Raw genomic sequence first — 13625 nt, forward strand, 5'->3', positions numbered from 1 at the left:
TCTAACTAAAGCTCACAAATGAAAAGTTGTGGGAAAGATTAAGCTTTGTCACAGGTGGAAGCAGTCTTGGCGGGCTTTACCCTTGGGGCAAGCCATGAATACCTTGTGACAGACTGTTTGGAGCCTTCCTGGGCTTGGAATTCAGGAAGCCGACCTGGGAACCCCACCATGGCTATTGTTTTCCTAATTGACCCTCGAAGGGAGAAGGAGACCGCCCTTTGCTTGGGACTGGGAAGGTGGGGAAAAGAAAAACAACAGGTGAAGGCGAGGAGGGCGCTCGGAGAGAGGAAGGGACCGGACCAGCTCGCGGGACAGAGACACCTAAGGACCCATCCTGAAAAACGGATTCCAGAAGGTTTACTCTTCTGTCCCTTTAACCTTTTTTTTTCCTTCTTGTATATGCTAGTTGGGTTGTTTAATAAAGTTTAATTGTTAATAAACAGAGCCAACAAAAAGTATTTACCGGAACCTTCTCAGGCCAAAAGCATCATAATGGTCTTTCAACATAACAGGAGAGGAGGCTTTTGGTTGGGACTTGGCTTTTGCCTGCTCATCTCTGCACTTCAAGAGGCTCCTAAAGAGAACTGCTCCGGGGAAAGCTTCAAGGCTTCGGACTCCAGCTGAGGCTTGAGGTTCCAGCTGCTGCTCCCTGTTCCAGCAGCAACTTTGGTGGAATTGCTTGGTCTGCTGAAATCCTGCTTACTATGCCAGAAGAATCATTCCACAGAACTGATATCCTTCAGGTTTCATTGTAGTGTTCTTTAATGTCCTTTTCTGATTGTTTGATTTAGTTGGGTTGTTCGGGAGGTAGGCTCATTTAATAAGTTCATAACAAAATATAATTGATAAGAGAACTGAGCCTACAAGCTCTCTCTCTGTCCTACCCATGCATGGAAGCTGCCCACTGGCATTTCCTTTACATTGAAAGAAAAACTTTTAATTAGCATTAAAACAACCAGAACAGCAGAGCTCTCAGTTCTCTGACTCATTAAGAGTGCAGGTCAGCAGGTATGCTAGCCCAAGGCCCCAGATGATAAGTCACAAAGAATGCGGAGATAAGAGACAAAGGCCTACTGAGTGTTCCAGGGACCTGCTGGCCATAAAAGATAGGGAGGATACACAAGGACAAATTCCTGAGAGAAACAGGTACCGGACATGATCGAGTGAGTAATGAGCCAAGACACCTCATCCAATCTTATGGTGTTTGCCTAATTCCCCCTTGAGGCCCGCACACAATGTTCCTGGTTTGAGTTTAACCAGATGTGTCATTCGCTCAGATAAGCATCCGCCCTCGGGTTCTGAGAGAAACAGGAACCAAGGACTGTTCCCGTGAGATTAAGTCTGACCTTACCCCAGATCTGCATATACAATTTGCTGATGTTCGAGACAACCAATCGTGTGTGGCCACGCCAAAACTTCCCACTCCCCCCGACTTTTGCCCATATAAACCCCAAGCCCCTGCTCCTCTGGGTCAACCCCTCTGTCTCCTGAATGAGATACGTGTCGACCCAGAGCTCCACCAATAAACTGCCTCATATGCTTACAGCGAGATGGTCGTTTGTGTGTCTTTGGGTGCGCGCCATCCTGAGGCTTGAGTGAGGGTCTCCCTTCGAGGGTCTTACATTTTGGGGGCTCGTCCGGGATTTGTGCGACCACCCAAGACCCCCCAACAACCCCTTGGAGGTAGGCCTATGTGAGTTTTGTGTGTCTGAGTGCGGTGCTGCTGATTTTGTGTCTTGGTTTCAGTTTCTAGCAGCTGCCGCTGTGGGCCATAAGGACCCAGCGACTGCGGAGGCAGATGTGCTAGGGCCGCAGGCTGCAACCCTGGGGGACGCACTAAGGGTGAAGGGGAGTCAGGACAGCCTGACTGCCTCTTTTCGGGACAAAGGAGATGGAGTGCTCCTTCTTGAGGGGAAGGTGCAGAAGCCTACCCCACCAGAACTTGCGTTCGGTTGGTTGTGCAAGTCCAGACGTGGACGAGTGTGCTTGGATGTGATAGTGTCTTGTGTGCTTATATTGTTTTTGTGCTTCTTGTTTTTTGAAATGGGACAGACTGTGACGACCCCTTTATCTTTGACTTTGGACCACTGGACGGACATTAGGGCAAGAGGACATAATCTATCTGTAAAAGTTAAGAAAGGACCCTGGCAGACCTTTTGCACCTCAGAATGGCCAACTTTCCCTGGGAGCTGGCCACCTGAGGGGACTTTTGATTTACCTGCTATTAGAGCTGTCGGAGCAGTTATTTTTCAGGAAGGATCAGGGTCACACCCAAACCAACAGCCTTACATCACCATGTGTGGAAGATTTGGCCCGTTACCCACCCCCGTGGGTCAAGCCCTTCATCCCACCTCGCCCACCAAGCTCCCAAGTCTTGGCGGTACGAGAAGGCACCGTGGAGGAGAAATTAAAACCACAGCAGAGCAGAGGGAGTGAGCCCAGCGCACCACCAGAGCCCATCCCTAAAATATATCCTGACATTGTAGAACCCCGTGAATGGCCCATGCCCCTGCTCCCACAATATCCCCAAGTTCCCCAGCTGGCAGCCCCAACCTCAGCCCCACCCCCGGCTTCCGGGGCCACAGGTGATGGACCCTCGGCGGACACTAGGAGCCGCCGTAGAGCAACCCCTGAGGGGTCTGATTCCACCGTGGCTCTGCCCCTTAGTGCTGTCGCGCCATCCCAGGGCTTGAGTGAGGGTCTCCCTTCGGGGGTCTTTCAACATTAGATAAAATTCCCTTCTTGGGTCTCTGATGAGATTAAAGACTAAATAGCCTCAGTGTCACTAAAAGCTTTAGTTTATAAATTAAAACACATTTATAGATTGATAATTACAATTTCTAATGAAGAGACTTTAAAAAAAAAACTTTAGACAATAGAAAAAGACTCTCTTTGATAAGATAGTGAAATACTTTCTCCAAGGTTATCAAATACAAAAGGATTGGGTTATGTATTTGATACCTGATGCTTCTGTATATATATGTATATTTGTGTATATAATTCTTAATTATTTTTTTTTAAAAGAAAAGGGGTGTGTGTGGAAGGATTGTAGGCATTATCTCGGGTAAAGGCAGTCTTGGCGGGTCTTGCCTCGGGCTCTTGGAAACACCACCAATACCCCACTGAGGTGGACGTTGTTGAAGACTGGGAAGATCCATACTGGGTTTGGAATTCAGGAAATGGGCTGATGGAGACTCCAGCCAGGCTATTGTGTTTCTAATTGAACATCGATTGGAGGAGAGATCCTGAGAGGAGACCGGCCATTGCACGCTAGAGAGAGATACAGGTGGAGAGGATGGGAGACGGCTGCAGGTTCGGAGCATGAGCACCTATTTGAATCAACTTTGTAACAGCCAAATAATATGGTACCATCACCTTATAGGGAGAAGATGGCAAATGTTCCCACATAATAGGAGCGCCTTGCCAGAACACCACAGTAGGTGTAGCATGAGTGGCCAAGATAATATACCCTAGAGGCTTGTCATGATCTATATAGGCTATGAATTGATGGGAGATAGCCTCTTCCACTAATGCCAAGGCTTTCCTAGCTTCAGCTGTAAGCTCCCAGGGTGAATTTGGAGAGGAATCTCCTTGTTAGATTTTTGAATAAGGGCCGCAAATCTCCAGTTGTTAATTTTAATTAAGGTCTAAGCCAATTTATATCACCAAGCAACTTTTGAAAGTCATTTAAAGTCTTTAAGTGATCCACTCTCAATGTGATACTTTGGTGTTTTATCTGAGAAGGAAAAAGCTGAAATTCTAAATACGAATATGGATCAACCTTTTGGGCCTTTTCAGGAGCTATTTGCAGACCAGACTGAGATAATTGGGTTTCCATAAAGGAATAACACAGAAGCACTTGTTGTCCATCTTTTACAGCAATAAGTATATCACCCATGTAATGAATGATAAATAAACAGTATATATATTTTTTTAACCTTTTGTAAAGCTGTAGGTACAAATCTCTGACATAGGGTAGGACTGTTAGCCATTCCCCGAGACAAAACCTGCCAATGATATCTCTTCATTGGTTCTCTAAAATTCACAGAACACCCACTGAAAGCAAAGCTATGGCAATCTTTTGGATGCAAGGGAATAGTGAAAAAACAATCCTTGAGGTCTATTACAATTTTGAAAATATTCTTGGGAACAGCCACAGGCGAGGGTAGTCCTGGCTGTAATGTTCCCGTAAGTTGCATAGTCTCATTAATTCAACTTACATCTTTGTAAATAATTTAGCTTATCAGCAGATCAAACCCTGTGGAGACCAGGTTGGAACTCAAAGAGTTCCACCTTTGTTAATCCCTAAGATGCTGGGATTAAAGGTATGCACCACCATGCCCTGTCACGGTGATCTGCTTGTCTCTGTCTCCTGAGTGCTGGGGTTAAAGGCATGTGCCACTGAGACTTGTTTAATTATTTCATTTCAATCCTAGTAAAAAAAAAATCTTTAAACATATCAAACAAAAATTAATCAGGAAAACAAGAAAATTCTAAGTTCTAGGTAGTTAACTACATCCCCTAGGCTAGTTTAGAAAACTATCAGCCTCCTGGTTCCGCCTCTCCAACTGGCCACGTGTCTGTAGCCATTTCTGCTCTGTAGGAGTCAAGCCCACAGATAACTAGGAGCAGTGTCCGTAAAATTATCTGGCCCAAGGACATTCTAGCCCTGGGCTTGTTTAGCTAGTTTGATCTAAGCTGTTAACTCCCAGCTGTAAATGTTTGGTTTTAAGGACAAAACTAGTTTATCTCTCTTTTTTTGAGAACCTAAACATTTTTAGAAACATCTGAAGTAAAAATTAAGCAAAGAAACAAGAAAACTTTAAACATCTTGTAGCTAGCTAAGGAGTTTGGAATTAACTCCATTCCCTAGACCAGTTTGGAAAACTGTTAGTCTCTTACAAGGAAAAATCAAGCAAGAAAATTCTAAGTTTTAAGCAGTAAACTCTATTTCTTAGACTATACTTCTCTGACCAGCCACGTGTTCTCAGCCATCCCTGTTCTGTAAGAGATGAATCGGGAGCAGTGCCTATGAAACGTTTTTGTCCATGGACAATCCAGTCCTGGCCTTGTTCCCCATGGGCGGCCGCTGCACCTGGGTCCAGACCCTGCAAAGGATGGGCCTGCTGCTGCCGCGGATGCTGTATTCTTACTGCCTCATGGGCTGTGCATGTCATGTTGGGCCACACTGGTTTAGAAAATTGGCCAGCGAGTAAAGCTTGGCCCTCTCTCAAGATATAGAAAAATGAAACAATATTTAAACAATTAAACAAATTTACAGACATAGACATAAAATTAGACATGACAATTATAAAGCAAACAATCTGATAGGCAAGGCAAAAAGAAGCAGTTTCGAAACCTTGACAATAAACGGCATATTTAGGGTCTAAACTATTTTCTTCTCTCTCTCTCTCTCTCTCTCTCTCTCTCTCTCTCTCTCTCTCTCTCTTTTTGGTTTTCAAGACAGGGCTTCTCTGTGTAGCCTTGGCTGTCCTGGACTCCCATTGTAGACCAGGCTGGCCTCAAACTCACAGTGATCCACCTGCCTCTGCCTCCTGAGTGCTGAGATTAAAGGCATGCGCCACCACCGCCCGGCTTAAACCATCTTTATATAAAGAAACTTTATAGGTCTAAAAGCATAATACAGTGTTCCTATAATTTTTTTTTTACCAACTCCATTTTATATTTTTCCAGTAAGAGAATGCAGTAATAGGGACCTTTTCTGGTCCAAATGAGTAAAAAAAAAAAAAAGCTTGGAAGGCATTTCCTACTCTTTTCTCTTTCTCATCTATGGTTCCTTCCTGTGGGAACCAGGGACAAATGTCATTAGGGAAGAGGAAAAAATATGAACTAAATCTTTCTTCTTAACCTTAGTTCCTCGTGCCTTGAGAGAATCTTTAAGTCCACCTATGAACTTTTCCTGTACACTTGTTCGGAGCCAGCCCAGGGTCATTCAAGGCTAAAAGAATCTACTGGCTATGGAAAAATACTGATGCCCCATTCCAAAGCTAACTTCCTCCTTTCACCCCCTGCAGATGTTATTTAGCAGGTTAGCTCGGGACTTTCCGAGAGACAGTTAGCTAAGATAAGATAGGAATTGTTCCGAGATGAACCACAGGATGTTCCCCTGATGGCATCATCTGGAGGCATTCTTGGAGCCCCACCACCCTGCTGCTTGGATCCTGCCTCCACCTCATATAAGCTTTTGCTTTTGATTCAATAAACAGACCTTGATAGGAACGCTACTTGGTCTCGCCTCTCTCTTTTCTGTCCCATCGCTCAGGTATGGCTCCCCTCATGACCCCGTAATTACTGGTCCTGCTGGACGGGACATACACTAATTCCCTGTCCCATAACGTTGCTGCCTGCGTACCTCTCTGATCTTCTCTCACGGAGCAGGCGTCTTCCATGGCGCTCTCTGTGTGGGTCTTCACTCATGGAGAGGGCATTTCTTCACCGCCTCAACGTATGAAGCGACTGCAGTCTTAAAAAGACGGTGCTTCACACAGATTTCCCTGTGCCCTGGGGCCTCACGTCTGGGCGCCAAACTGCCCCGGCCTGCAGGGTCTTCAAACGGAAGCTGGGAAGGTGTGTGGGGGTGAGAAAGGACAGGAGACAGAAGAAACAGGAGGCAAGTCTGGATTCTGATCAAACCTCGTTTATTGAAAAATTTCACAGGGTTTTTATAGGCGGGGGGGGGGGGGCGGCATTGCGTAAGCGAGGGTTTCCATGGATACCTAACTGTGAACTGCCCCAGCAGGTGTCTACCTTCACAGCTGCTATAATCACAGAAGGGGGAGAAATTCCAGAGAGAGAGGGAAGTAGTGAAGGATCTGGTTAGTCAGGAAAAAGTTCCCAGAACTGAGCAGCTGGCCTTTATCTGATTTTTATCAGTAGTCTTACTAGAAAAGCTAGTTTGTAGCCAGAAAGGAGTAGTTCTTACTATGAGCTCCGGGGTCTTAGAATGGCCTTCCCCCCACAAACAACTTAACCTTAATTATAAGACTGTAACGGTTTAGTCTTCAACCTCATCAGAGACCTGAGAAGGATAAATATTACCTGAGTAAACAGGAAGTGCACAGCAAGCAGCTTCCAAAACTAAGAAACGACAGGCACTTCGGGCCACCTGCACAGTCACCCAAGATTTCTCTATAACGTTGGAGCATTGTCTTGAGCTGTCTGGCTCCGAATATCTGGCAGAGTTTTCTGTGAAGCAGGTACCATGAGGACTTGCTTACCTTGTCCTTGCAAACCTCAGCAGCCGGCTTCCCCGGCATCCAGGTTGTCTGGTTTTCTGTCTGCAGTACAAGCAAGCACATTTTATTACCCAGTGGCTGGCTTGCCACATGTGAAGCCATCTCCTAAAGGAGAATTTTTTTTTATGTTCATCATCTTCTTTGAAACCAAAAAGGGGGTGCTGCCAGGAGCTGCTGGCATGTCTCATTGCAAAAAAAAAAATTCTCAAATTAATAAAACATCTTCAAATATCATATTCTGTATATCTCTGAGGCTTTTGAAAGACCTTACTGTTCCATCTCTAGTACGGCTTAATTGCTTGTTTCTAGCTATATACTGATTTATTAACTTAGAAAATACCTGTGATTAGCTAAACTCATATCTGGCAAAACCACAAGTTTGATTGACTATTAGTTTGCATGTCTTAATTACCCTAAACAGTTTGTGATAGTAGTTTCCTGAAGGAGTAGAACAGCTGCACATAGCATTTTTAAGAATCATATAGGTACAATACATTAAAAGGAGTAGGTACATAGTATGTTGCAACCAAAATATAACCTTATCTTGTACCCATATAGAAGCCATAGCCTCGTCTTCTGGACTCTTCTCTGGATTGCATCCATAGTTGAGAGCAGTTTCAGGTACATGTTCGGAGAAGCTGAGTTTCAGCAGCTCACCCGGCAGCCTTCCTCTCAGAGTTCTTCCTAAGCCCTTTTGCCAATACGTTTTCATTTTATTATTTATTAGATTTTACCAATGCGCTTTCAAAGTCCTTTTCCTGTTTCAGATGTCCAAACCATGCCACAGGGACAAGAGCTCATCTTACTGCAGGGGTGGTCCCTGGATGAGGTTTGTCTCTGATCTCACTGAGGCTGGTTATTTTTGGTGTTGTTGTTGGTTATTTGTTCTTTTCTTTTCTTTTCTTGTCTGTTTGTTGAAACTGTGCCTCACTGTGCAACTCTCTACCCAGGAGCTTGCTATGTTCATGAGGCTGACTAAAAAAAATCACAGATCCACCTGCCACTGCCTCCTGAATGCTAGGATCAAAGGCATGTGCCATCATGGCTGGTCCAGTGGATTCATTTTTATGTCATGGACACAGCTCACAGTTTTAAGAACTCATCCTTGAGCTGGACTCAGGGCTCAACAATAGAGCTCTTGCTTGGAGTCCACCAGTGTTGGGCTGGGGGGTGGGGGCATGAGCAGGTGTTTAACATTTGAAAGGTCTTGAGTTCGATGTCAACGTCATCTCGAAAACAAAACTCTTGGAACTGGAGAGAAGGTTCGGTGCTTACAAGCTCTTGCTGGGCATCCAGGTTGGGTTCCCAGTGACCAGACTGGGGGGACCACCACCACCTGTTAGTCCAGTTCCAGGATCTTTCACCCTCCTTTGGCCTCTGAAGGCTGCATGAAAAGTAAATCTTTAAAAATCAAACAACAAACAAACAAACAAACAAAAATACAGGTCTTCCTTGATTTGTACCGCATTAGGCAGGTTGTAACTCAAAAGTTTGCCTTTAAGAACAGAATAACTCTCTGTAGCTGTGGACGGGAGGCCAGTTATCTTTTCATGGATATTACAAAACTAGGAATTAAAATAATATATATATATTTTTAAAAAGCTAATTAAGTGGGCTCAACAATATATTGGTGATGAAAATGATCGAACTGGCAGACAGCATGCTAGAAATTACTCAATCCTAAACCACAAAGTATAGACTGAAAATGTATTACCAAAGGACAGGTGATGATGGCACAAGGCCTTTAACCTCAAATCTCGGAAGGCAACATCAGGTGGGTCTCAGAAGTCCAGGCCAGCCTGGTCTACAGGGGAGTTCCTCCAGGACAAAGAAACTCTCCAAGAATCCCAAAACAAAAACAACAAAGTATTCATTGTTGTCTTTCATGGCATTTCAGAAAAGAACAAATCGCAAAGCAACCAGGGAGAGGCAGCTCCCGAACAGCTATTTCCACTGATATAACTCTAGTTAAAACAGGTTGAATCCTATAAACATGGTTTGCATTCTGGGAAATGTACTAGAGCGCAGATCTTCCGCTAAGGCATTCTGGGAAATGTAGTTCTGGGGGGGGGGGGGGTCTAGCGGTGGCAGAGGTCACTTCCTGGACATGGCAAGAACGTCCCGAGTCTGCAGCCCGGGGAGAAGAGGGGCGGCGGGGGCGGCGGCCGGGTCCTCTCTGCTGGGCTCTGCCTGAGGCGGCGCTGCCCGGGATTCCTGGACCATCTCAGCTGCTTGTGGAGCCCCCGGGAGAGTCTAGTTCCCACGGAGCCTGGGGAGGAGCTGTGGGGACGGAGGCCGGTGCCCTGAAGGCTTACGTGGTGTGCAACTTGGTTTTTAAATGTGATTTTTTGGGAAAAAAAATTTTTTTTATTACTAGAGATGGCTGCGTGCCACGGCTTGTGTAAGGAGGTTAAAAGACAACTTGTGGAAGTCCGGTCTCTCCTTCCACAGCGTGGTGCCCAGAGACTGGAACTCACACTGTCAGGGTCGGTGGCAGTCGCCTTCATCCGCTAACCCATCTCACAGGGCCAAACGCCCCTTTATTGATTATTATTTGCATGCACATGGGAAAAGAAACTTTGTGGAGGAGGCTATTGCAAATGAGCAACGTTTATTAGTATTTAAACCTTTCAGAGCAAGAGGGCGGAATTTCACACCTACGTACAGAAACAATTACATATATATATATTAGGTGTCACAATTAACAGACCCTTCTGAGAACGGGGGTCAGCTATGACACAGCATTCTTAAGAGAGTTTGGAGCTTCTTAAAATTTGTTCTTTTCTGAGAAGCCCATCACCACAGGCAGCTTTGTGAAGGTGAGGGCGCCCCCGCACTCCTGAAAGCTGCCAGAAATAGAGAATACGGGCTTTCCTAACCCTCTGTGGTGAGTGAGCTGAGGCAAGGACGGCTTGGTAACCTGGAGGCTGACGCTCCCGGTTAACAGGAAGTGGGTAGAAAAGCCAGGTCTGTGCGCACAGACTTGGAATGCCAGCCCTTGGGGCTGATGGGAAGGCTGAGGCAGCCATGTGGACTGACTGTCCTAGCGATGCTCTCATGAAGCCCTTCCTCCCCCCAGCTTGCTTCCCAGAGCCCTGCCTGGTGTCAAAGAGAAGAAGAGAGCAATGACCAAGTCACAGGTAAGTCGGTGGCTTCCCCCACTCCCCCCAGTGCTAGGGACTGAAAACAGGAGCCTGCATGCTGGGCAAGCGCTGTGCAGCTGAGCCACACTGCCCTGCGTGACCGTGTGAGGGGGTGTGGGTGAGAAGTCAGGTTTGGTAGGAGGAGGGAGGAGAGAGGTTAGTGGGGGACATGTGCTCAAAGTACGTTGTTCTACAGTGTAAAAAAATATATATATATTAAATCATGACATCACTCATGAAATGGGTTTCAGAACATTTTTGCTTTGGGGATGAAGGTGCACCAGAGCTGTACTGCCCAGGAAGAGCCAGGCATTGCCAGCTGTTTCCACTACAAAGTCAGCATGTTGCTGCTTACATGGGCTGTCCCTCTCTAACTCTGAACTCTGCGACTTCCCACTTAACAGCTATGGACCTAGTGACCCAGTTACAGAATAGACAACAAATTCCTTGCAACAGCATTTTCCTCCTCCCCCCCCCCCATAGTCCCTTTGTGGCCATAGAAGTGGGTAAATATGTGTGCTGGCTGGTGCTGTTGTGTCAGCTTGACACAAGATAGACTCCTCAGGGCCTGGAGAGATGGCTCAGTGTTTAAGAACACTGCCTGCTCTTCCAAAGGATCCTGGTTCAATTCCCAGCACCTACGGTGGCAGCTCACAACTGTCTGTAACTCCCAAGATCCGGACCCTCTCACGCCAATGCACGTAAATGGAAATGAAATAAAATAATTTTTTTTTAAAAAAAGCTAGAGTCGTCAGAGATTAAGGACTGTCAGTTGAGACAGTGTTTCCATAAGGTCTAACTGTAAGGCATTTTCTTAATGAGTGATCAGCATGGGAGGGTCCAGCCCACTGTGGGTGATGTCATCCCTGGGCTGATGGTCCTGGGTTCTGTAAGTAAGCAGGCTGAGCAAGCCATGGAAAGTAAGCCAGTAAGCAGCACCCGTCCATGGCCTCTGCATCACCTCCTGCCTCTATATTCAAGTCCTTTTGAGCATCTGTCCTGACTTCCTTCCTAATGAACAGGAATATGGAAGTGAAAGCCAAGGTAAACCTTTCCTCCCCGCCTTGCCTCTTGGTCATGGTGTTTTGTTGCAGTAATAGAAACCTCAACTAAGACAGTAGGCGTAGTGTAAACAGTTGCTCAGGTCTTGGTGACATGGGGTATGAAACTGAGGTGGCCTGTCTCTGCTGTCACAGGAGGCGGTGACGTTCAGGGACGTGGCCGTGGTCTTCAGCGAGGAGGAGCTGGGGCTGCTGGATGCTGCCCAGAGGAAGCTGTACCATGACGTGATGCTGGAGACCTTCAGGAACCTTCTGTCAGTGGGTGAGGATGGCGCCCTGTGTCCCTTGGCGATGTCAGAAGTTCACATGCGGTGTCTTGGTTACTCGCTTTCCTTTTAGTTCGTTGTTAATGTGTATTTGAGCGTTTTGTCTGCATGTTTGCTTGTGTACCAGAAGAGGGCGGCAGAGCTCCTGGAATTAGAGTAAACAAATGGTTGTTAGCCAGCACGTGTGTGCTGCAAACCCAACCATGTCACAATGTCAGCATGCCATCCAACCACAAAAGGCCATAGTCTACTAGGTCTCCACCCTGAAGTCCAGTGTTCAAAGAACCCCCTGTAACATCGAAACCAACAAGCAGGTCACAGAATCCAACACGCGGTGGTGCAGACTCTGCCGTTCTAAACGGGAGGAAGGGAAGCACAGTGAGGAAACACTGGACCAAAACAAAAATAAAACCAGGAGAGCGAACTCCAAACTCTGCATCTCCGCATCTGATGGCAAAACTCTCTTCAGATCTCGAGCTCCTTTTAGCTTTGTTGACTGCAGCACACTTCTCTCCCTTGGGCTGGCTCTACTCCCTGTTAGCAGCTTTCCTTGCCAGGTACCCCAGGGCTCTGGCATCCATCTGTAACCTCATGGGATCTCTCCAAGGCAATCCTGGTTTCACTTTCACAGCTTCCTAACAACGGCCTCTCTGGGCCTGCGTGCAGGGACACCCCTGCCACATCTTGACCTCAGAGGCTTTCCTTAGCTTCGGGAAGGTTCCACAAGAAAGTCCTTGTGTCCTTGACGTAGTCAGGTAAGAAGTGCACACCCAAGATGCTCGGTGCTGCTACCGTTCTCCTGTGAGGCGCTCTCCCCCCAGCCCCCACCCCATACAACGGAAGAGTCTCATCCGGCTGCTCGCTGGCCTAGACCGTTGGCCTCCTATAACACCCGGTTAAATCAAGATGTTTTCCGTTTTTGTTTCGTGGCAAGGCCTTGCTAGGTAGCCCAGGCTTGCCCAGAAATGTGTGATTCTCCTGCCTCAGCTTCCCACGCACTGGGGTGACAGGGCTTGTCCACTGTGCCTGACTGGAACATGATCTTCCTAATCCTTACAGTCCAGCTCTGATGATCGCCCAGATTTTTTTTTCCTTGCTTCTGTGTGTCTCAGCTGTTGTAGCTTATGTCTCTCTGGCCAGAATGTGCCATGCTATCTTTGTCTGTCTGTGTGTGTGTGTATGTGTGTGTGTGTGTGTGTGTGTGTGTGTGTGTGTGTTTCTCTCTGTCTCTCTCTTTTTCTCTCTGTGTCTTTCTCTCTGTGTGTCTCTCTCTGTCTCTCTATGTGTCTCTCTCTGTCTGTCTCTGTCTCTATCTCTGTGTGTGTCTGTCTGTCTCTCTCTCTTTCTCTCTCTCTATGTGTCTTTCTCTGTCTCTGTCTCTCTCTCTTGCTCTGTGTGTGTGTGTGTCTCCCTGTCTCTCTGTCTCTGTGCCTGTGTGTGTGTGTGTGTCTGTCTGTCTGTCTGTCTGTCTGTCTGTCTCTCTCTCTCTCTCTCTCTCTTCATTTGTCTTCTCAGGACTCCTCACAGGCCATACTCTGACAATTTTTCCTGTGCCTCCTGCTCACTTTCCACATTCTGTGCTTGCCTCCACTGCTGCCTGAGCTGTTACCACGGATTTAGTTTGGGTTGCGGTCACATACACCAATATCCCAAGTGCTTGCACACTGTGAACAACGTCTCCACGAAGCCCTTGGCCCTTGTGCAGCTGCGGGAATGTCCATCGCCCCAAAATTTTCCCTGTTCTTACACAAGAGCATCCCGCTCCCAACCTGCAACCCTGTACCTCCGCCTCTGTCTCCCACTGGCATGAACCTTTCCTGACGTGTCATACAAGCCACCAGGCTGCGTCCCAGGATCACTGGGTCTTCCACTTCATTGGTTTCCAGTTTCAGAATCAGA

General features: G+C 46.8%; 1 protein-coding gene across 3 annotated transcripts in view; it reads left to right on the forward strand.

The window, feature by feature from the left end:
* Window positions 1-13625, forward strand: part of LOC311591569 (uncharacterized protein) — a 234599-nt gene that overhangs the window by 216308 nt on the left and 4666 nt on the right. The window contains exons 1-3 of one of the 3 annotated variants that reach the window (XM_084771335.1): window positions 9353-9574; window positions 10336-10396; window positions 11596-11722. In XM_084771335.1, the coding sequence (XP_084627461.1) occupies window positions 10382-10396; window positions 11596-11722 (142 nt within the window). In that variant the 5' untranslated portion in view covers window positions 9353-9574; window positions 10336-10381. Of the gene's footprint in view, window positions 1-9352; window positions 10397-11595; window positions 11723-13625 lie in introns of those variants that run through there. The other 2 variants (XM_084771336.1, XM_084771334.1) reach the window with 2 other exon arrangements.

The sequence above is a fragment of the Acomys minous genome (genome assembly GCF_964271855.1).
Source record: "Acomys minous genome assembly, chromosome: 20".
In the NCBI taxonomy this organism is placed as follows: Eukaryota; Metazoa; Chordata; class Mammalia; order Rodentia; family Muridae; genus Acomys; species Acomys minous.